This window comes from Colletotrichum jinshuiense, chromosome 10 (genome assembly GCF_051148585.1).
Source record: "Colletotrichum jinshuiense chromosome 10, complete sequence".
In the NCBI taxonomy this organism is placed as follows: Eukaryota; Fungi; Ascomycota; class Sordariomycetes; order Glomerellales; family Glomerellaceae; genus Colletotrichum; species Colletotrichum jinshuiense.
Window position 1 is genome coordinate 1,745,870 of NC_139303.1, and position 23,299 is coordinate 1,769,168.

At 53.4% G+C, this 23,299-nt stretch overlaps 8 protein-coding genes across 8 annotated transcripts; 5 read left to right on the forward strand and 3 right to left on the reverse strand.

Moving 5' to 3' along the window:
- Positions 1–347: 347 nt before the first annotated feature.
- On the forward strand, positions 348–1,307 carry EsH8_X_000421 (dihydrodipicolinate synthase family protein; the record flags this gene model as incomplete). The annotated part of the gene is made up of 1 exon (XM_083274509.1): positions 348–1,307. One exon carries the CDS (start codon positions 348–350, stop codon positions 1,305–1,307), a length of 960 nt encoding a protein of 319 aa, XP_083119901.1.
- Positions 1,308–3,389: 2,082 nt separating this feature from the next.
- EsH8_X_000422 (uncharacterized protein) lies at positions 3,390–4,912 on the forward strand (the record flags this gene model as incomplete). Its single annotated transcript, XM_083274510.1, has 4 exons — positions 3,390–3,431; positions 3,486–3,889; positions 3,951–4,374; positions 4,871–4,912. 4 exons carry the CDS (start codon positions 3,390–3,392, stop codon positions 4,910–4,912), a joined length of 912 nt encoding a protein of 303 aa, XP_083119902.1.
- Positions 4,913–5,234: 322 nt separating this feature from the next.
- On the reverse strand, positions 5,235–9,086 carry EsH8_X_000423 (uncharacterized protein; the record flags this gene model as incomplete). The annotated part of the gene is made up of 1 exon (XM_083274511.1): positions 5,235–9,086. The coding sequence occupies one exon, from the start codon at positions 9,084–9,086 to the stop codon at positions 5,235–5,237; it is 3,852 nt and encodes a 1,283-aa protein (XP_083119903.1).
- A 1,138-nt stretch (positions 9,087–10,224) lies between these two features.
- EsH8_X_000424 (Zn(II)2Cys6 transcription factor) lies at positions 10,225–12,648 on the forward strand (the record flags this gene model as incomplete). Its single annotated transcript, XM_083274512.1, has 5 exons — positions 10,225–10,286; positions 10,349–10,471; positions 10,526–10,566; positions 10,625–12,010; positions 12,071–12,648. The coding sequence occupies 5 exons, from the start codon at positions 10,225–10,227 to the stop codon at positions 12,646–12,648; spliced, it is 2,190 nt and encodes a 729-aa protein (XP_083119904.1).
- An 892-nt stretch (positions 12,649–13,540) lies between these two features.
- On the forward strand, positions 13,541–15,154 carry EsH8_X_000425 (uncharacterized protein; the record flags this gene model as incomplete). The annotated part of the gene is made up of 3 exons (XM_083274513.1): positions 13,541–13,687; positions 13,762–14,471; positions 14,536–15,154. The coding sequence occupies 3 exons, from the start codon at positions 13,541–13,543 to the stop codon at positions 15,152–15,154; spliced, it is 1,476 nt and encodes a 491-aa protein (XP_083119905.1).
- A 1,901-nt stretch (positions 15,155–17,055) lies between these two features.
- Positions 17,056–17,697, reverse strand: EsH8_X_000426 (uncharacterized protein; the record flags this gene model as incomplete). The annotated part of the gene is made up of 3 exons (XM_083274514.1): positions 17,056–17,302; positions 17,443–17,553; positions 17,609–17,697. 3 exons carry the CDS (start codon positions 17,695–17,697, stop codon positions 17,056–17,058), a joined length of 447 nt encoding a protein of 148 aa, XP_083119906.1.
- A 2,972-nt stretch (positions 17,698–20,669) lies between these two features.
- On the forward strand, positions 20,670–21,615 carry EsH8_X_000427 (uncharacterized protein; the record flags this gene model as incomplete). Its single annotated transcript, XM_083274515.1, has 2 exons — positions 20,670–20,749; positions 20,853–21,615. 2 exons carry the CDS (start codon positions 20,670–20,672, stop codon positions 21,613–21,615), a joined length of 843 nt encoding a protein of 280 aa, XP_083119907.1.
- Positions 21,616–22,288: 673 nt separating this feature from the next.
- EsH8_X_000428 (uncharacterized protein) lies at positions 22,289–22,549 on the reverse strand (the record flags this gene model as incomplete). The annotated part of the gene is made up of 2 exons (XM_083274516.1): positions 22,289–22,357; positions 22,421–22,549. The coding sequence occupies 2 exons, from the start codon at positions 22,547–22,549 to the stop codon at positions 22,289–22,291; spliced, it is 198 nt and encodes a 65-aa protein (XP_083119908.1).
- Positions 22,550–23,299: the final 750 nt, after the last annotated feature.

Below are 23,299 nucleotides of genomic sequence, written 5' to 3' on the forward strand. Positions count from 1 at the left end.
GTGTTACGCCATTAATAGTTTCTGTGGAAAAGGGCATCGGTCGCGCGCCGGAAATACCCCTGTCCATGCTCGGCCGGTCTCGGCCTTGCGAGGCGGGGGAATCGGATCATGATCCGGTGCGGATATCCGATGGTAACCCGTGTTATATGACTCTTCTCATCCAACGGATACGATCCCGATACTTGAGGGCCAACCTCGGTCTACGTACCCGACACATTGGCAATAAAGTCTCGATACCTTGACTCACTGCGCTGCAATCAAAGTTATCAAATTACACTGTACATCGTGCTAAACCCGTCTTCAACTCGAACCAGCCTCAGCTCAATTTCAGTAAACCATCATCGACGATGTCTCGCACGTTTAAGGTCCCCCCAAATGGCATCTGGGCCCCCGCGGTAACGCTATTCAACCCCGAGACTGACGAGCTGGACCTGGATGCGCAAGCGAAATACTACTCCTATCTCTCCAAGACGGGCCTTGCAGGCCTCGTCATCCTCGGCACCAATGCTGAGCAGTTTCTCCTGACCCGCGAGGAGCGCAAAGCCCTGATTGCCACCGCTCGCAAGGCAACCGGCCCCGACTTCCCCATCATGGCCGGCTGCGGCATGCACTCAACCAAGCAGGTCCTCGAGCTCCTCTCGGACGCCGCTGAGGCCGGCGCTGACTCGGCGCTCGTCCTGCCGCCCGCCTACTTCGGCAAGCAGACCACTCCCGCCGTCATCGATCGTTTCTTCGACGAGGTGGCCGAGAAGACCCCGCTGCCAATTGTCATCTACAACTTCCCCATCGTCTGCAACGGCATCGACCTCGACAGCGGCACCATTGCCAAGCTGGCCAAGAAGCACGAGAGCATCGTCGGCGTTAAGCTCACCTGCGGCGCCGTTGCAAAGATTGTGCGCCTGTCCGCCGAACTGCCCGCCGAGAAGTTCGCCACCTACGGTGGCCAGTCCGACTTCCTGCTGGGCGGCCTTACGTCTGGCAGCGCGGGATGCATCGCTGCCTTTGCCAACGTCTTCCCCCGCGTGACGACCAAGATTTACACGCTGCACGCCGAGGGTAAGTACCAAGAGGCGTTGGAGCTGCACAAGAAGGCAGCGATTGCGGAGCAGGCCACCAAGGCGGGCATTGCGACCATCAAGTACGCCGCGTCAGTGTTCACGGCGCCGCGTGCCGGTCTGCAGGGCCAGGAGAGGCTTTTTGAGCCGCGGAGCCCGTATCTCCCGGCCAGCGAGGACCAGAAGAAGACTGTGCACAGCTTGATGAGCGAGCTGAACAAGATCGAGGAAGAGCTTGCAGCGTCCAGCTAAGGAGTATCATGGTGTTGAAATGATTGAGCATGTGTTTATCCGCGGGTTACCCGGTTTGGACGTGGCAACATGTATCGTTATGGGCGGACGTAAGGCCCAAAGGACGATGCATACGGGTATCTGTTTGATCGAGAGTTTGGCGCGGAGAGAGGAATAACATGGATAAACAGTGTATTATGAGCCCACGATAATATTAAAAAAATAAGAATGTGATGTTAACATCTAAAGACGGGGCAAAGGTACTTACGTGATGGCCACCGCAACATCTGAGTTACCTCGAAGAATTGATTCGAGGCCATGCGAAACGTCTTGCTCGCTGAGTGGCACAGGATGTGATATCTAATGGGGGTCGATTCCGTACGCAAGGAATGCCTGGCGTTCCGAATGAGAAACGTGGCGTAGTTAAAGTCATTCCAGATGGCTGGATGCTTGCACGGACCGCCTTGGCATAGCAAGAGATAACTAGGTAGGTTGGGCGTTGAACTCGATCTTTGAACTCACTCAACCTTCCATCAGAAATCCTGTGATAGTTCGATATTGACAAAAGGGCGACTAGGCCGAACGGAGGTTCGGCGGTCTACAGAGGGCCTTCGGGATGTCGGAAAAGTTCCCGCCGCAGTTGGCGCTACATTCCTCAATGGGCACACCCAAAGGACATGTAAGTTCGTACAAGAGCGGGACGTGAAATAGGGCTGGCCACAGGGACAGGGTTTGAATTACAGAACAAAAAGGAAAACTCGGCTTGTCCTGAAGCGATGAATAACAATGATACTCAAGGTGCGCATAAAGGTAGCATGGATCATCGCATACGTCGACGCGCCGGCGAAGCCATTCCCTTTCCAGCCACAATCAGCAGGAAATCCTCGCTGCAGGAGGACAGCCGCAAACGTCAAGAAACCGACAGTTTAAGCATTGACCCTCAAGCTTCCAGAATTTGTTAACTGCTTTGCGAGAACAAGAAACCTTGTCTTGCATCTTTGAGCGATGGAGAATTACGGTTTGGGTTTAACTGGAAGGAGATGGACCTATGGATGCTCTGGAGGAGCAAGACATGCCCTTATCCCAACCCAGCTCTGCCACTTATCCAGCCGCCACATCCATCTCCGCATGCGTCTAAATGGCCCTCTTTCCCTGCGCAACGGACCAAAGCCTCGGGGCAAGCCACACAACGAATCTGCAGACAACAAATGTTCTGCCAAGGGGGCCCCGTTCTTGTTCTTAGGGTCCAGTGTGAGATCTATGCAATTGAGTGGAACGCCCATCAGAGTAATCAATTTGTGGTGGAGAGAAAAAGCTACAAGCTTTGCCGGACGGATTTTGTCAGCCTGCCAGCCGAAACACCGTTCCTAGGCGACAATGCGCCTTTGGTGTCGGCTACCGAATGCACTCTTTTAGTTGGGCTGATCTACATAGCCACATCGGATTCTTCCACTTTTATGATCCCATAAGGTCGAGGACCTCCCACACATACTCGTTACTTCTCATAGCCTTAGCTTCTTGCTTGCCCAACACCCTTCCAACTAGACACTCCATCAACAATCATCCCCGTCTTCTCACGTGACGGGAAGAACTTGATATGAGAGTGGCATCAGAAACTCTTGTTGCGACTCTGTCTTGACTGGAACCCAGAAAATATGACATCCTTCACCGAGCTGATAGGGATTTATAACAATCTCAATGATCCCAAGCCCGCGCTGAATCACAAGCCGGTGATGCTTGGCGTTGTGTTATCATTTTTGGTAAGTCCTAGTTATACTTATCCCCAGATCCAGGTAGACCTCTGACAGCCAAACGTAGGTACTAGCAATATTATGTGCCATGTTACGGATATGGTGTCGTATATTCATCATTCGTGCGACAGGTTGGGATGACTTTTGCCTGGTGCTGGTAATAGTAAGCTGCGTCCTGGATTAGCATGGATCCGCCCACATCGGTCCTTCTGTTGCCTGACACGGTTTGATAAAGATTTCAATCTCAATTGGGACCATTGGAACTTGCATTTGTATGTTGCAAAAGTCCAAATATCTTCCAGGGGCAGGACACTAACTTGCTTTAGTAATGGATCATGGACTGGGTCATCATATGCTTTACCTTACCCCTGCCCAATTAGTCACGTATTTGAAGGTATGCATTCTGCCTCGCTATATTGGACATCAGGCCATCTAACGAATAGCACAGATATTCTACATCTGCAACGGAACATTACCCGTATCAACCTGCTTTATCAAGATGGCCATTCTCCTCCAGTACCTCCGCATTTTTGAAAAAGGCTCCAAGTCCCGCACCCTCACCCATATTCTCTTGGTCGTTAATGTGATGTGGGGTATCGCCTATACGTTTCTCGCTTGGGTTCCATGCATACCCGTTGCAGCCTATTGGGATTGGACCATACCGGACCGAGGACGCTGGGCATATGGGACTCAAACGGCCGAAGTGCTGATCCGAACGTACGAGAGCCACGCTACGAGCAACATGATTCTCGATTTTGTCATCTTCGCCATCCCACTACCATTATACTTCAACAACAAAGCCAATCGGAAGTCTCGCAAGGGCGTGTTGGGTCTGTTCATTCTGGGAAGCGTGTATGTTGACTTACAACTCTCTGCAGTCACGGATTGCGCAAATGCTAACATGGCGGTACAGTGTCTTGATGCTCTCCACCTGGCGACTTGTCTCATTGATTGGCTCTCGAGCCGGAACATACCCGACTCTCGACGTAACATGGTACGCACCGGTGCCGATGGCCCTCGCAATCCTCGAAATCGAAGTCGCCGCTATCTGCGCTTCTCTGCCCGTTTTCTGGCCCATGCTGCAAAAGGGAATGGGCCAGATCTTTGTGACGCACGAGGTCAAGGTGACCGTGACGACAGAAACGGTCGAGACACGCTGCGATGACGACGACTGCCACGAGACGCCCGGTAACTCATTCTCTTACAATCAGCCTTCGGATACGGTAGGGTTGATGGAACCAGAGACATTCGGATCATATATGCAAGGGAGAACAACAAGCGGCGCGGAAGTGCCAAAAGAACCCGAGATATTTGGAGCCTACATGAAGGGGAAAACCGTATGTGTTGCGGAAGCAACGAAGATTGTGTAATAGTGCCGCAGGAGGCAGATGTGGCGAGGCGTGGGATTCTACGACGTAACGATATAATAAACGGTATATTTTTATTGAAACATCGCGATAGTACCTTGAATCAAATGTAGCTACATTGCATAGCTTCTGGAAAGTTTTGCACATCCGCAGAGAAAGGAAAATGTGGATTATTACAACCAGAACGTTGCACTTGTCAATTTTCACCAGAATATCACAAACTTCCCATTTCTAACAAAGACTGGAGACAGGACCGTACCCAGAAGGTACCTTGCATGTGAGAATTTGCCTGCTCGTGTAACGGTCCAGAACTGAACTAAGTTTCGCCCCCTTCTGCTGTGGAGACAGAAATGAGTGTGCTTGTCGCCGGATGCGGACAGCCTAGACGTCTAGACAGCGGGCATGATCGCTCCGCAAAGATAAAACTGGAGCGATATCTGGGATACTGCTTAACTAATTTCGTAAGACATATGTCACCCAGGAAAAGATGCCCATGGCGAGCCTCTAGGAAAAGGCATCCGCCGTCCGCGGAAGGAAACTAGCTGGGACGGCAATCTTCGTGCGATTGAAACGTCAAAGGACAGCGGCATCAACGGTATCGCGAGCTTTCATAGGCAAGTTGGCTGACTCAAAAATGCATTTAGCGGCATATTATATGATTCGAGCGAGGGCTGGAGGGCTGACCGAGATATTGCCCTATTTAAAGGCTAGGCAAGCTGACATTTCCAGTGCTGACTATTGGGTCCTCAGCAATGATGAATGTTTAAAAAGCAGTGTTATATGCTATGAACTCCTTAAGACGCCTCTATAAACATTTAACTTTAGATTAATTAGTTGGCTTCCACAGGCGCTCCCCAGGCACCACCACCGGGTGACTGAATGATCACCCTCTCACCGGCACGGAGCTTCGTTGTTGCCTTCGCACCCAGGTTCACAACTCTGTCCTTGCCGGTAAAATCGTCCTTGGTAATGACCAAGTTCACACCAGCCTCTCCATCGCCACCGCCCTCCATACCATACGGCCGACGACTTCTCCGCTCGCTCAGAATCGAGCACTGGACTGGCACGCGGAACTCGATCTCTCTGATTGTGCCGTCGCCGCCCTTGTTGCGGCCCTTGCCACCGGAGTTCTCCCGGAGCTGGAAGCGTCTCAGGATGCAGGGGTACCTCTTCTCAAAGACCTCGGGATCGGTGATGCGGGTGTTGGTCATGTGGGTATGAACACCGCTCTGGCCGATCCAAGTGGGCCCCGCACCGGCGCCGCCCGCAATGGTCTCGTAGTATCCGAAGCCGTCCTTGTGCTCGCCTGTTACCGGGTCCTTGCCACCGGTGCCGAAGGTCAGGTTGTTACAGCAACCCTGACTGGCTGCAGATGCGCCAAAAGCCTTCAGGACTACATCAGTGATACGCTGCGAGGTGAGGACGTTGCCGCCGACCACAGCAAGGCCGGCCCCCGGGTTCAGAATGCTGCCTTCAGGGATGACAATGTCGATTGGCGCCAGACATCCCTGGTTCAGGGGGATCTGTGACGAGATGAGCCCACGCAGGCAGTAGATGATGGCAGAGTGCGTGATGGCAATGGGGGCGTTAGTGTTGCCCAGGACTTGCGGGCCGGTGCCGGTGAAATCGAAGGTTGCAGAGCCGTCGGCTGAGATTGTGATTTTGAGTGAGATCGGAGTACCGTCGTCCATATAATCGACGGCGACAAGGGGCTCTGAGCCAAATTTGGCGAGGGTTGACTGCATCAACTCGCGCACTGCATGTTCAGCAGTGTGCTGGATTGCGTACATGTATCGGTGCACGGTGGCGAGACCGTTTTCCGTGATGAGGGCCTTGATCAGGGAGATGCCCTTGGCGTTGGCGGCAATCTGTGCCTTGAGGTCGGAAAGATTGTCTTGTAGTCTCCGGGTGCCAGAGCAGCCATCGTACTGGGCAGGAACCTCGAGGAGCAGACGGCGGACTTCATCCTCGTCGAAACGACCCTCACTAACCAATTTCGTCGACTCGATAGCCGCACCCTCTTGCCAAAGAGCGTATGATGTAGGCGGCATGGAGCCGGGCAGGATGCCACCAATGTCCGCATGATGTCCTCTCGAGGCGACATAGAACGCAATTTCCTCCCCTTCGAAGACAGGGGTGATGACGGTGATGTCAGGCAGGTGGGTGCCACCGCAGGAGGGGTGGTTAGACACAAGAACATCGCCATCTCGAAGCTTGCCGTTCCACAGGTTGTGCTGATAGCGCACGGCGAACTGCATGGACCCAAGATGCACGGGAACGTGGGGAGCGTTGGCGACAAGGCCACCGTCGGGGCTGAAGATTGCACATGAAAAGTCGAGTCGTTCTTTGATGTTGGTGGAGACGGCGGTCTTCTGCAGGGTCCGTCCCATCTGCTCGGCGATTGACATAAAGCGGTGGCCGAAAACGGTCAGCTGGACAGGGCTGAATTCTTCTTGTTCACCGTTCTTCTTGGCAACTCTCTCCTCTAGCGCACGGTCGATTACAACGTAGCTCTCGAGAATAGTAGCAGTAGTCGTAGGCGCAACAAGGATAGTTTGGGTCTTGTCGATAATCAAGGCCGGGCCGGCGATGCGGGCGCCGACTGGGATGGTTTGAAGTTGGTAGACGGCGGTGTCGAGGTGGCCGTGTCCTTCGAAGTAAACACGGTTGGTACCACTGGATTGGGGAGCGGGTACAGAGGAACCTTCGACGCCTTTCATCTGAGCAAAGGGACTCTTCTCCACCTTGGCACGAGCTGCGCCAGTAGCTCGAACTCGGATATCGTCCACAATGATGGCCTTCTCGGGGAAGTGGAATCCGAATCCCCGGCGGTGAGCGTCCTCGAACTCAGTCTTGAAGTCCCAGTCCGCTCCCTTCAGAATCATCAGAGAGCTGCTTGATCCAGCATATCTCATGTTGAGGTAGGTGTCGTGCGTTATCAGGTCCTCGGTGAAGCCTTGCTTCATCAGCTCCAGGGTGGCCTGAGAAGACAATTCTTCGAGTTGTTCCTGAATGCTGCTCTTAGTCTCCTCGGAGTAAGTGATAGCAGAAGGCTTCTGGATCTCATGAACAACATCCGCCAGCGACATTCCGTAAGCAGAGAGGATAGAGGAGTACTTGTGGACGATGACGCGGGAGATTCCCAGAACAGTGGCGACAGAGCAGGCGTGCTGGCCACCGGCACCGCCGAAGCAAGCCAAGTGATGAGTACCGGCCTCGTACCCACGAGCCTCGGTCAAAGCACGGATTGGACTGGCCATTCCCTCATCAGCGACCTTCAAGAAGCCCAAAGCGACTTCCTCGGGAGACAAGAGCGAAAGGCCGGAAACCTGTCGGTCTTTGTTGATTTCGCTCGTCAGCTCCAAGAACTTAGCAGCGGTGACTTCTCGGTTCAGAGGCTCGTTCTCCTTGGGACCGAAGACCTTGGGAAAGTACTCTGGAAGAAGTCTTCCAAGGAACAGGTTCGCGTCCGTCACTGTCAGCGGTCCGCCCTTGCGATAGCATGCCGGTCCGGGGTGGGCAGAGGCAGACTCGGGACCGACGTTGAACAGACCGTTCTTCCAGGTCAGAATGGAACCACCTCCGGCAGCGACAGTATGAATATCGAGTTGTGGTGACTGGATGGCGATGCCAGCGGTTGTGGTTTCAAAGACGTGGTCGTACACGCCGGCGTAACGAGAGACGTCTGTAGAGGTGCCACCCATATCAAATCCTATGACAGGCTTGCGTTCCTCTTCGTCCCAGGATGTCTGCGCGTAGCCAACAACACCACCGGCTGGGCCTGAAAGGATGGCCTTGAGACCACTGAACTTACGGTAGTCTACGAGACCACCGTCTGATTGCATGAACTCGATGCGAGTCGCAGCCGCCCCGAAACCGCCCTTAAAGTTGGCCGAGATCGAGTCGATGTATTGCCGAATTACAGGAGTAAGGTAGGCGTCGGCCACCGCCGACGTTCCACGGGGCACCACGTTGATCATTGGCTGAACCTCTGAGGACAGGGTCACTGAGAAACCCATTTCCGACGCTACCCTTCCGACCATGAGCTCGTGGTCTGGATAAGCGTAGGAGTGAATGAAAACGATGGCGATAGACCGGAAGCCTTGGTCTCGGACTTGCTCCAGCTGGGCCTTGATGGCGGCCAAGTCTGGTCTTTTGAGGACGCGGATGGTCTCGCCAGTGATGGCTGTCACCAGCTCAGTGTCATCGGATGACAGGGAGGTTTTGACCGAGGCAGGGTCCTCGGTGTAGTCTTCCATTGTGATACGTTCGTCGACTTCGACAACCTCATCGAAGAGGACCTCTGGCCGAGTGACTGAAAGGTCGAAGATGTTCGGCCGTGACTGGTTTCCGATTGCCAGCAAGTCGCGAAACCCCTTGGTGGTGATCAGAGCCACACGCTCGCCTTTCCGCTCAAGAAGGGCATTTGTGGCTACTGTGGTACCCATGCGGATCGATTCAACGTGGAAAAGGTCAAGTAGTTGTCCTCTGGGTAATGTCTCCCCCGTCACCAGCTCGAGAATTCTCCTGATGCCCTCTGTGGGGGCATCTTGGTAATTGGCAGGGTCGACTGAGAGAAGCTTGAGAATAATGTCTTCTCTGCCAGGAATGGCGGCGTGAACATCGGTGAAAGTACCACCTCTGTCTATGGAGATACGAATGCGATATGATTTGACCGTCATGGTGATGTGTGGTTGCAGCTATCCGTCGCTGCAAGAGGCCAAGGTAAAGAGTATATGAGCAGGGGTATAGAAGGGCTCAAACACGCAGCAATGATAGATGTCTGAGACGATGAAAGATACCGACGATGTTCGGCGATGAAAGTATATATTCAGAATAACTTCTTCTCTACCTGTGTCGTGATCGCGTAATCATTTCCCGTCTGATCGGTAAAATGGGTACTCGGAAGGGAGCCGCGATCAGGTGCCCGCTCGCCTATCCCAGGAACTTACCTCACTACTCTGCACAATCTGGTTGGTCAAACACCTCCGGATCGGGCTTCACTCACTCGAGTCCATGCGGCCGGCACCTGAGCAAGTCGTCTCCTAGGTACAACATTCATATCGGCCTTTGGTCGGACGCTGTCGGCGAGGAGAAGGAGGGCGAAGCAGAGCATCTGGGCGAGAGACATGTCGGAGTGGGTCCCCGATCTCAGAATCAGCGAATAGCCTTTCGGATTCTGGCCGATACTTGATAAGGCATGATGGTAAATGCTGGGCTGGAATTACGAGATGGGAGAAGAATGTGGGCGAGGGCGCTGTGGGGTTGAGAGACGGCAGATGTCCGACTGTAACCGTCGGAGTGGGTCCCCGACAGTGATGTGGTATCGCATCGCCTTCATTGGCTGAGCGTTGCAGATAACGGATCAACTCCGGGCCGGCTGACATGCATAGATACTCTAATGCCCGTGGCGGACCTGTGAGTAAGGTGAGTGGTCAATGCATCGGCAAAAGCAACTCCCTGCGTAGCTAGTAATGAGAGCATGTCAACGGCTTTCTGCCGCTCTCCGGTGTCGTTGATGAGGGTGGAGAATTCCCCATAAACACCGATCTTCCAGGCCGACACCAAGACGAGATGCATGTCGGTGCTCCATGAGCTTCTGTGCTGCAATCAAGTCAGGGTGCACGGCCAAAAACTCCAACAGCCTGCGTTCCCCGCGTTAACAGCCCCGTCATCAAGACATTTTTATTTGTCACAAACTCCATCTTGGGGTTGGAGTAGAGAACAGTCCCGCCGGCCATCAACATCCCGCATGCCATGGGGCCATCTTCTCCACTGCCTAAGTGATTGCGTGACAGACAACACAATACATGTAAAACCATGGCGACCAGCTCAGCATCCCCGTCTCAGACTGTTGATTGTGGAAATTCGAGACCAGTGGCGTAAGCGTTGACTCTTTCGTCTTGCCCAATGCCAAGAACCAGTGCTCAAACTTGTGGAACAGTTGTGCCAATTGTCGGCAAAGGCGATCTTGGTGCTCGAAGGAGAAGCCAAGTTGTTCACGATGTCGAGATGGCGGCCTGGCCTGCACCTACGAGGAAACTCGTAAGATTACCATCACAGAGTCGTCAGTCCCACCATCAGGTTCTTTCTTCAACACTATGACTGACCGGTTGAATAGCTACCTGAGAGAGCTCGAAGCTAAAGCGAAAGCTTACGATGGTATGCATGGAGACCAAAACCACTGCTGGCCAGAGATTGGTTGCTAACCACTCTCCAGAGTCACTTCTTCGCCAATCTCAAGCCGCAGCTGCTGGGAAACCTCATCGAAACCCGGCTGAAGAACACGAGGAGGAGTTTGAAGACGTTCATTCGTTGCTCGAGCCGTACAACCAACTCAGCCTCCACAAACCATCGACAAGCTTTAAAGGTCCAGGAAACTCGGACAATTTCCTCCGTAGTGTTAGGAATTTGTCCGGCTTCTACGGTGATGACGGAAGCTTGGATGCCAACCCGAACTTCTACGAACCCAGCGCGCTGCCTTCGCGCCGGGAGAAGGCGAGGACCCAAGTACGTCTTCCACCAATCGACATTGCGCGACGGCAATTCGCCGCACAGTACACCTACATTGGCACAATCTTTGCTTTCACAGACCCAAAGGCAAAGTTTGACCAACTACTTGTGGAGGCATACCGCGGCCCGCCCGATCCGTCTGACAGAGAAGCATGCCTTTCTTATGCAAAGGTCCTGATCATACTGGCATTCGGACAACTTTACTCAGTCAACCAATGGGTTGATTTCAGGGGCCCACCGGGCTTTGATTACTTTACGCACGCACTGAATCTATTGCCCGATACACACGAAGAGGGTTCCATACTTTGCGTTGAAACGCTGGCTCTCATAGGCTATTTCATGCAGAATATGAATCGCCGCGATGCTGCGTTCCTGTATACGGGGATGGCTCTTCGTATGGCCACCTCAATGGGTCTCCATCATGAAATCGGCTTTAGCCCAGCCCCAAATACATTGCAGGGTCAAGACGCCAACTCAACGACATTGGATGATGCCACGCGCGAGCATAGACGGCGGGTTTGGTGGTCGGTATACAGCCTAGATCGTATTCTGTCGGTGAAATCCGGCAATCCCATTACGATTCAGGACGAAGACATAGGGGTTGATCTGCCTTCCAGACTACCCACGGAAGCAGAATACTGCCCTGCCGTGGTTCTGCGGCATTACACTGAGCTTTCCCGAATCCTCGGCGAAATCCACAACACGATTTATCGGAAAACCAGTAAGACTGCGCCAAAGTCTGGAAAGAGTTTGATGGCATCAGTGCAAGGCATCGTTCTGAGCCTTTCCAAATGGAATCGTGACTTGCCAGATGACCTGCGCTTTGACCCGGCCCGCCTGAGCATCAGCCGTGAGAGTGTCAGCACGTTCGCCCACTACTACCAGTGCATCAATATGACGGCAAGACCATTGCTGTTCCATGTTGTCCAGAAAAGGCTGCAAAGAATCCGCAGTAGTAATGATACGGGTGAAAAGGAGCGGGACTGGAAAGAGGGCTTGTCTCAGACAACCGTTAGGGTCATTGATATGTGCATCGGTGCAGCGCAGGATACGATCAACATGATGACCGTCGCGGCGCAAAGAGATCTCGTCGGTGAGTTGCAGTGTATCCCTAATGCACACCTGGTTTTCCAGCTGACAGTTCGAACCCCAGCTACATATGGTTACATGGATGGGGAACATGTCTTTTCTGCGTCGATTGTTCTCGTCGTGGTCTGCGTCGCATTCCCTACGAACACGTCCAACATTCTGGCGATGAACGCCGGACTTGATCTGCTTCGGGGAATGGGAGAGCGCGGGAACAGTTACATGGGTGCTCGATACGAGCTGCTTGCCAATCTTCGGTCTGCAGTCATGTCGGGGACTAATGCCCAAACCGAATCCATGGTCCCATTCCCTATGAGCCTGTCGCCGACTGAGTCGCTGATGCCGACGAGCCATATTTCTACTCAGGTCGCCATGCTACCAGCCAGCATGGCCGACGGGCAAGGCAATCTCGTGGCGATGCGATACCCTGCCAGCGGAGGGTTAGTTGGCGAGCGGGTGACGTTCCCCGTCATCGACAACAGCTCCCTGGGCGAGCCCTTCTACGATGAGAGCGTGAGCACGGTGATGGATTTTGGTCTCTGGGAGGAGGGCTTCGCGGACCCGGCCATGGATGCAAGCTTTGATTTCACGCAATGGACACAGACGGCTGGCATGACTCAAGCCGATGATAGGATGGATGTATAACGTATTTAACTGGACAATTCAACGATAATGCGACATGTTCCAAGCGATAATTTACAGCGAAAGAATGTTCATGTGGGTATGGCTTATCTTGCTTTAACAGCCAATCTGGCCATTTTCCAGGCCTCTGCAGGGCGGTCGGAATGCCGATGTGTAGGGATCAAACTCCAACGGGTTATTCCCCGATACTTCGGACGACATCCCCGGGGGCATCATCCTGACATCATGTCAGGTGGCTGGGGCTGCGACCTCTGGGAAGAGCCAAGCCGGTTAAAGACAACACGGGCCTTGCCGCCCTTATGTTATAGAGCATATGAACCATTTGGCAAAGTCTTTAAGTAAAGTCCCTTGAATCGGGCACTTTAAGTCCTATTCCAAGACTATTTCTCAGAATGGGTGATAGGGGTGCCACCCCGAGGGCTGGTCGGTGGATCCGCGCTATCTGCGCTATCATATGGGTTAGTGGGGGAAGTCCACCCCGCCCATGTATCAGGGGTCGGTGAGGTCCTCCGATCTTGACGCTCGCCTTGGATACGTCGACTCAAGAACCAAGCCAAGCACCAATTCTCCGCAATTCCCCCACGAAGTCATGTTTGATACCACGAGCCCGTCTATTCGGGCCTGTGAAGGAGTTTGGCTGCAGATATGCGACCCCCAGGCAATTGCATCCCTTGCCGTAATATCCAGTCTGTCACTATTGCAAGGCATAATGGTTGAAGATAAAGACGGGCACCCCCTTCCCAGCTTTCCTACGTAGACTACTAACCCAAGTTCTAGACTGAGGAGAGACACGCGCTTCATTTAGTGATACTCAATAAACTAGGCAACTTGAGTTGCATCAATCTGTTTCCGAAGCTAGCTTGCAGTTTTTGCATTGAGGTCTTCCGCTTCAGCCATGGCCTCGATCTCAACACCCGACAACGCCTCGGGGGCCGCCGTGGAAAAGGGGCTGGGAAGCGACATTGACCGCACCGAGTCCAACAATGGCACGATGTCCATTGAGTCCCTCGACGCCAACGCGGAGAAGAAGCTCCTTCTCAAGGTTCGATAATCCCAAGACCCCTCCCTCTTTGTGGGTTCTCCAGCAGAAACTGACCGTGCTTGGTTTTGGTGTAGCTCGATGCGTATTTCGTGCCCATCATCATGGTCGTCTACCTGACCTGCTTCCTCGACCGCACCAACATCGGCAATGTCAAAGTGGCGGGTATGCCCGAGGATATCGGCGCGTCGACACAGGAGTTCTCGACAGCCATCTCTATCTTCTACGCCACTTACGTCGTCTTCGAGCCGCCATGGACCATCATGATGAAGCGAATCACCCCGCGTGTCCTCCTCACCAGTCTATGCGTCATCTGGTCGCTCTCGACCGTCTTCTCCGGCTTCATCCACAGCATCGGAGGGCTTTACGCCGTGCGTCTGGTTCTCGGCGCGTGCGAGGCTGGTCTGTTCCCTGCGCTGAACTTGTATTTGACCATGGTGTACAAGCGAGATGAGCAGGCAAAGAGAGTGTCGTACTTGTTTGTTTGCTCGGCTTTCGCGGGTGCTTTCGGAGGCTTGCTCGCCTATGCACTTCTTAAGATGGACGGAATCGCTGGATACGCTGGATGGCGGTGGGTCTTCATCATCGAGGGCGTCGTCAGCATTCTCATTGCTCCGGTTCTGTGGTTTGGCCTCCCGAACGACCCCTCAGAAGCGTACTTCCTCTCCGACGAGGAAAAGCGGATGATGAAGATCCGAGCCGCGCAGCGTGCGCAGTACATGGGCAGTGATGAGTTCAGCTGGGAGGAGATCAAGATTGAGCTCCGCGACCCGAAGCTCTATCTCAGGTAAGCCGCAGCACTAGAAGGGAGAAACGACGGGAAGAGTCCGCGTGCTAACATTGGGACACAGCGGCGCCATTCAGTTCTGCCAGGATATTCTCCTCTACGGCTTCAGCACCTTCCTGCCCTCCATCATCGTCAGTATGGGCCGCACCAGCATCGAAGCCCAGTACCTGAGCATCCCGGTCTTCTTGTTCGGCGCCTTCGCCTTCCTGGGGACGGCCTACGTATCGGATCGCATGCTGATCCGCGGACCGTTCGTCTTCCTGGCCAACATCCCCGGAATCATCGGCTACATCCTCATCATCTGCCCGACAAGCAGCGGCGTCAAGTTCTTCGGCACCTTCCTCTGCGCCGTGGCCGTGTACAACGGCCCCGGTCTCAACTTGACCTGGCTCAACGTCAACGTCGCACCGCAGTACCGCCGTGCCACGGCAATCGGCATGCAACAGGCCATTGGCAACTGTGCCGGCATCGTGGCGGGTCAGATCTACCGCAAGGCACCCTATCTGCTCGGCAATGCGTTTTCCGTCGGAGCGCTGGGCGTGGCGCAGCTATTGATCGTTGCCAAGTGGTTCTACATTCGCCGGTGCAACGAAATGAAGAGGAAGATTGCCAGCGGCGAGATTGAAGACAAGCGCAAGGTCAAGACTGGTGACTGGGAGTTGGACTTCCACTATCATATCTAAATGGCATTGTTAGATGGAGGGGGCGGTCCCAGGGTACATAGAATATTAATTACGCCGATGCTGCTGCGTACTGCTCAATTTGAAAATGTGGAATGACTTTGTTGATATGAAAGTTCTTGGGATACGGTGTGCAAACCAACGTACAAGCACAACTGATGACAAGCAGACGACTTAATTACATCATCAAATCGTTCAGGACCGTCACACCAGACAACATGTTGATACACTTCGTGGTAAATAGCCTTTTGGATCTGGAGACTTTTTTTGCGAGTGCCGAAATCGCTCTATTATCATATTATATTTTCTATAAACTCTAACCATCTCGGGCTTACGTTCTGTACATCAGCTATCGTGGTGGCCATATATTTCCGAGTGATATGTGCACTGATGCTCGTCCGGAGTTGATGCAGGTTTCCGGCGCAGCTATGACGCATCAAAGCATTATAAATACATTGGTTTCCCACCTTTTGCACTTAAAATTATGTTCGATGTCATCAAACCTCCTATCTGATGAGAAGGGCAATGGCAACGCAGAAAAAGAGAGAAAGGAAATACGCCTCTGCAGTCTGAACCTGCCGTCCCCTTGAGCCAGCAACAACAACGTTGCCTGGGCGTGGTTGGGCTGGTCCGCTACCAGGACCTTGGGTGACAGTAGGTTGCGAGCCATCAGGTACAAAGGTTGAACCAACGCCCTGAGCTCCCCCAGGCGCCCCCCCAGGCGCCCCTCCAGGTGCTCCCCCAGGCACCCCGCCAGTCACCCCGCCAGGCGCATTTGGGACTGGAGCGCTGGAGGGGATAGCTGTGGGAGCTTGCGGAGCAACGTCCTGTTGTTGAGACTGGACACCCTGGACCGGAGCGCCAGCGCTGCCGACAAAGATCTGAGCGGGATTAGGAGCTGCCAGATCAGGGACAACAAGCTTGATTGTGTCTGCTCCGTCGATGCCGCAAGAATGGCATGACGCGATCATTGTGCTCATGCGGACACTTGGCGTGATCTGGGTCGGACAGCCGCAATCTTTATAGTACAACGTGGTGCAAAGCTCGGCTGTGATGACCGCGGTGGGACGTGCCGGGTCAATGGTTGTGTACACTATCGTGGTTACAATAGATGTGATGGTCAGGGTGCTTCCCACGGCGCCCGGGAGGCCTGATACCGGGCTCGCAACCGACGGGGGAACGGTGACGCCTGGTCCGGTGGTAGTGGTGTTGGATATTGCGGCGTAAAGTGTAAGCAGAATATTTTTAGGGGCGTCGCGTTTGAGCAATGATGATTCAACACGGGAGCGTTCTCGGAGCCCTCTGGTGTTTGCAGCAATCAAACCACCACATCTCTGACTGGCACTGCCCGGGCACATAATATTGCAAAGAAATGCGTCAACTAGGGCCGTTTCTTCAAGAGACTGGGAGGCATAACAGGTACTACAAGAACTGTCAGCTTATCGAAGCTACACACTAGAAACGACGGTGGCAGCACTCACTCATCATATACTCCTGCATATTTCCGACCCCGAGCTAGAGCAATGCATCTCTGCGGAGTCATTGCAGGGTCTCTGCCAACTTCTTCAAAACCTGGATATCCAGATGAAGAACCCAAACAGCCGAGAAACACAAAGCTTGAGATGAAGGGTATGTTGGTGGCCGATGCTTGCGTCGAAGAGGTGGGACTAGTGCTGCCGGCGGGCCTGGTGCTGCCGGAGGACGTAGAGCTGGGGATGTTTGTCGGAGATGTAGTTGAGCTCAACGTTGGGACGGGCGAGGCAGAGCTGGATGTACTTGAACCTGATAGAACTGGGGTGGATGTTGAGGATATAGTTGATGTTGATAGTAAACTCGAGTCGCTGGTGATAGAAATAGAATCCGAGGAGGAATCAGTTGAAGACGACGGGGGTGGAGCCCTGGGACTAGGAATGGAAACTGAGGAGCGGGTGGTCGAAGATCGCGTCGGCGAAGTTGTAGTTGATAAAGTCGTCGACGACGGCAATGTTGAAGTCGTAGTTGTAGTGGTAGTTGACACGGTGGTCGACAAGGTTGTCGAAGGCGTTGCCGAAGAAGTGAGTGAAGATGACGTGGAGATGGATGTAGATGTAGTCGAGGAGCTCGTTGAGGATGAAGATACCGGAGGTAGGATTACAGGCGCTGGAGGAGCAACTGGCGGAATTCCTGTTACGTCAAGCAATATAGCTGTGTCGGCCAAGCCATTAACTGCATCGCATGCTGCAATCTTTATGGTATGTGATCCAACAGTAACAGGCAGATTGATGGTTGAGACAGTTGTCGCACGAGCATACGAGAGGCCTGCACTTGCTCCTGTTTGGCTAAAGGCTGATCCCGTCGCTGAGTCGGATGATATAAGTACGCCGTCAAAAAATAAAGCCGTCCCGTCGTTATTGCCATTGGAGCTGTATTATATTTAGCAATTCATTCAGACTTGCGTGTAGTCTGCAGCCGACGTACGGTTCCTGGGTTGCTGAAAGTACACTGATGGACAGAGACGTTATACCAGCGGGAACGTCGAAGGTGTAAGATATCGCCGCATACTCCATACTAATCGCGACGGGACAGGTAGAGACACCGGGATTGCCCTGGGTGTAACCGTAGTTAGTGTCTTGGTATTGTCCCGGGACTGCTGCTGAAGCTGTGCCCGTAGTGAGGATAATACCCGATTGCAACGGGTCACTGGCTGTTGTTCTACCGGAAAATGTCCCCAACTGATTGACATTGGAATACTGAAGAGTAATTGATATAGCAGTCAATCGCTTATCTGAAAAAGGTTTATTGGTTATAAGAACGCTGTTGCCTTGGCTCACGGTGAGTGATTCGACGCCTGTGATAGCTGCCGAGGCCAAGGCGAAAAGCTGGGCGAAGGGTGTCTTCATTGTGCCTTGATATAGGACGGCGCGGTGCTGAATCAGGTGGGTTCCAGCTCCCAGAAAGAAAGCCAAGGGGCAGTATCAATATTGCATGGGCCTTTATAGCTCAAGTATGATGAGCAGTGCGATGGCCATTTCTTGTTGCTTTTATGCACAGAGAAAGGAGTGTAACCAAATGACTGGTACTCTGCAAAACCCATCATTCCAAAGTCAAGACACTCATTTGAACGACCAAAACTATTGGGAGCTCAGGTTAGCTTATTACAACAATGCGGGTATTGTCTAGGAATGAAAGGGAATCAGAGAATCACTGCGTGTGCGATGCAGCCTGGTGTAAACATATTTGACCTACCAGATAGCGGATCATAGAAACCGAGAGCATACAAGTCGTTCCATGGCAACGGGCCCCTACTTGATCATGATCCGCTTCACCTAGATGATATTGTTATTCACAGGAAATCGGAATGTCTTTGTTGTGCGATATGACAAGCCTCCCTTAAAATACCTGCCCCTGAAATACCTGCCGCTGCCCCTGATTGCTGTTTGTCATTCCAAGTCCAGATTTGACGACAAAATCACGCGCTGTTGTAGAGTATTTAGCTTCTTTTTTCACTGGCTCGAAGATTAAGGACCTCGAATTTATGCATTTTTGTCCATTCAAAATCCTTCCGTGCTAGAGTTGCGTGTGATTGACCAATGTGAACCTGTGTCCTTTGATTCGCTCAGGCCCTACCCCTCATGCCTCATCTTCTTCTTACAAGCCGTGGCGAGAACAGTCGATCGCAATGATGCAGCTCATATAACAGTGTTTGGTAAATGATTGAACTTGCTTATATTTCGGCATTTAAGAGGACTGAGCTGTGTTCATGATATATTTTTACGTGACAAAAAAACCAGAATTTACCTTGGTAGGATTCAAAACGCTAACGGAATGTATTTTCAACGTGTCCCAATTGAGGACCCCACCGCATTACCAAACCAACCCTTAGCTTCCCACGTTGGCAGGGAGGCTCTACGATTTGGCCTGGAATCAAAAGGAAATTATACCTCGCGTGTTGGATGTGAAGTGGTTTCCTATTCACGTGGTGCGGACATGCCATGAAACGTAGGTGGACAGCAGAAGGACTAAAGCGAGGAGAGCACTCGCGACGCAAGAAGTCTTCAGCACCGGCGGTAGGTTCAATCGACACCATGTCTTGCAACCAGAGGCATTGTCAAACAACAGCCTTCGAGACACTTGGCAACAGAATTAGCGCCGACGTACCTGCGACGAGCCGGAACCTGCATGGTAACCGAGAGTTCCTTATTCTCGGACACGGTCACCTCAAACTTGCTGCCATGCCGAACCTCAACGAGCCGACTGGCGGAAGAGATGGTCCGGGTGACCCGTGCGAGGGGATGTGGCGGCGACACCGTCAGATATGATCGCGTGGGGCTGTTGAGTTATGAGGAACACGGAGGGGCCGCGGGGACCGTTGGGGCCGGCAGAAAACCCGTGTTCCTGTGAAAAGCGATGGGCGGCCAGGCCCCGGGGAAATTTGTTGTGGTTGCGGGCATTGCCATTAGCCAAAGGGCTACGGGTGCTTGTATTGGAAGATGCGGTGATGTCGGGACACCGAGGCGCCCTTCTCGTGAGACGGACGGTAAGGGGTAGGTAGTTGAATGTAGTGTATCTGTAAGAGTCGAGAATCGAGAGTTCTTCTATGCAGGCTTGGTGTGGCAGCCACAGGCCACGTCGTCCTGGTGGCCGCGCAGCAAGCAAGGCAATGCAGCGTAGCAAACGTGTCGTACCTGCGCAGTCGTATCCGTACCACAGAGTCTACGCGAGCAGGTGGCTAGGCGCGTCATCTGGTGTGTTGGGACGAAGGGGGAAAGGAACTCAGGGTCGTCTGGTTTTCCGGAGCTTTCTAGCATCTGGATGAGAGGCATGTGAAGGTAGTCGTGCTGCAAAAAAGGGTGCTAGAGGTACGTGGCTGAATTGTGGCTCTGTTAGCCAGACACTTGTGGCCCGTGCTGTGGCTCAGCCACCCCCACCCCGGGCATGAGCTCCTCAGATTCGCAGACGATGACGTTTTGGCAGTCGCCCCCCCCTTGGAGCTGCCTGCACTGAGCCCAACCTGGCCCCTGCTCCTCTGCTTGCCGCCGTCGAAGGGCCCCAGCTACGGTCATTGAGCGTGGTGCGTAGTGCGTGGTGCGTCGTGTGTGGCTCCCTCCCCAATGAGGACCCTGTCCCAACAGCGTCAAGCATCGTCACCGTGAGCTGGAGGGAGGGGAGGCCGCCCCTTCTCGCCTGCCTTGCCTTGGCCAAAAGTAAAAGCGCGTCCTGGTGACCCCTTCGTCTGATCTATCGGCTTCTCTCGCCTTCCCATAGACACAGAACACGTACTCTTGCTACGACATAAAACCATCATCCATACGCGATTCCGCCCTCGATACCATTTGTTCTCGTTGCTTTTCTCCAATACCCATCCACACTGCGAGACGACGTACATGACCCTTTCTCCCTTGATACCCCATCCAGTCTCCAGTTAATACCCCTCACAACCACAAACCTCTCTCCTACAAACACACAAACACCCACACGCACTCTCACCCTCACACACTTTCCTCAACAACGCCAACCACAGTCTCAACACACCGTCACCATGTCCAACACCACCGTCCACGTTAAGAACATCGCCTCGGCGACCGAAGATAAGGAGATCAAGGATTTCTTCAGCTTTTGGTAAGTGACTTTCCTCCGCATCGTGGCACCTCGGCCGCCATGGCCTGATTCCCGCGTCAATTGCCAATCCGCCTAGAAACCCCGCCGCTAACTGTGTTTGTAGCGGCAAGATCACAAACATCGACGTCACTTCCGCCGGCGAGACCAAGGATGCCGCCGTTACCTTTGAGAAGGAGACCGCCGCCAAGACGGCCCTCCTCTTGAACAACACCCAGCTCGGCACCTCGCACATCACCGTCACCAGCGCCGGCGGCGACTTCACCGACGATGCCCCTCACCACAAGGAGAACGCCAGCCGCGATTCCGACGAGATCACCCAGGAGGAGAAGCCCCGCTCCCGCATCTTCGCCGAGTACCTCGCACATGGCTACGTCGTCGGCGACGCCGCTCTCCAGCGCGCCATCGAGCTCGACACGCAGCACGGCGTCTCCACCCGCTTTTTCAGCACCCTCCAGGGCTTCGACCAGAAGTACCACGCCACCGACCGCGCCAAGGCTACCGACCAGTCTTACGGTATTACCGCTAAGGCTCAGGGCATCTTTGGCGGCTTCAGCTCGTACTTTGAGAAGGCCACTAACTCGCCCACCGGCAAGCGCATTGTTGGCTTCTACGAGAACGGTTCGAGACAGGTGCAGGACATCCACACCGAGGCTCGCCGCCTCGCGGACCTGAAGAAGGAGCAGCACGGTGGCAGTGCTTACAAGGCGTCCGGCCTCGAGAGGTTCTTGGGTAAGGAGAAGGAGCAGGCCGTCCCCCCCGCCACTGGCGAGACTATTGGCACCAAGTCCGCCACCAACCCCGACCCCACAACGGCCGTGCCTCTGTCGACACCGTCGGCTGCTACCGACGAGAAGACATCGTCGTAGATCAACAACACAATTGGCACGGCTTGCAAAAGGATATGAGGGTAGGCGTTGGCTGGATTCATTAGGCATGGACGTTTATGACTGCTACGCAAGTGGTTTTCGTTACAATACTCTAGGTAGTAACTAGTCTTTTTTTTTTCAATGCAAAAAAAATGGTATTGACGAACTGTTTATGAGTGTTGTGTGACAATGACGTATGTGCCAAATTCCTAACAGATTTGGGTATACATGTGCTACATAGCTGTTGGACAGATTTCAATCAATTTGAATGATTAGCATTTTACCGAATCCTTCCTAGTCAGTTTGTCGGCACATGCAGTGGGCATTGAGTGTTACATTGGTATTAAACAACAAGTCATGCGGATAATGTGATTTGGATGTATGATCGATACGAAAAGCAACTTTGGTCTGAGTTCGGTCCAGATTCAGAAATAGAGCAAATTGATTGACCAAAATTTTGGACACTCGTACGAATGCAATAGCATAATTTGGAATATGTCTCGTGTCAATGCATTTACTTTGGCATTGGTAATGTCTATTTTACAGCATCACAGTTCGTGACTCGTCTCAGTAGTTACTCATGCTCTTATCATGGCCGTCCCAACGTCTTTCGTCTGGTGGTATCCTCCGCTCTCGGGCTATGTCATCTTCGCTGTGGTTGTTTTTGTGATTTTTACTGGGTCTTGGCGAACTTCTCCTTGAGGGCATCGTCGAGGGGACCCTTGGGGTTTGAAGTGAGTTTCTGAAGCAAAAGTTAGAGAGACTAGCCAGGCTAAAGCAAGGATGGCGGGAGGGCTGAGCTCACGTCGAGCGAGGACTTGTTGGCCGTGTCCTTGTTGGAGGCGTCGTCAGTTCCCTTGCCAGAGGCGGGGGGGTCGCGCTGCTGGGCACCGGTCTGGTTCTCAGGAGCGGGGGATTGGCGGCCTTCGGGCATTTTGAATGTGTTTTGTGATTTAGAGAATTGGGGTGGGTGAATTGAGTTGGTGATAGGGAAGTTGGAGAGCTTGTTGGTCAAAGGGAGATGAGTGTAAGAGAGGAACAGGAAGCTTCGTATTAAATAGCTAGCTGGCGATGGGCGTCCAGGGAGGGGCAGGTTTCGAGCTCCGGAGGGGCTCTTGCGTCAATGGAGAGGGGTGAAGCTGCAGAGGAGTGTCGGAGGCGGGAAGGGCTTTGTGGCGGCATGCCTGGTTGCGGCGGTTGACATCAGTCTGTGTTGTTGATGCCGTCATACGGGCATGTATTGGTGGTGAGGTTGAGCTTGACGTCACTATTGAGCTCGTTGAAGGTTGCCGTACTTAGTAAGTGAGCGAGCAAAGTGAGGTAGATGAGGAAGGACCCAGCGGGGGACGGATAAGTCTCGATAAGGCGGCGTTACCTTATCAGTACATCATCCAGTGCAGCTCTTCTCCCCTGTGGAAGCTCCAGTGGGCGCTGAAGCTCGGAAATGCGGCGGCCGCAGAGCTGCAGTCGGCGGCGGGGGCGTTTTCTTAGCGCATCAGCCTCGCAGACAGGGGAACGTCCGCTGAAGAGTGCCGCTAAAATAAGGGCCTCGAGGACCCGCGGTGGGCTACGGCACGCATCGCGAGTCGGGGCCGTTCCTCGTGGGATGAAGGGTCCGGTCGAGCCAGGGGAGCTGGGGGATCCAACGGGACAGTCTTGGCTTCAGTCCACATCGTTGGCGTGC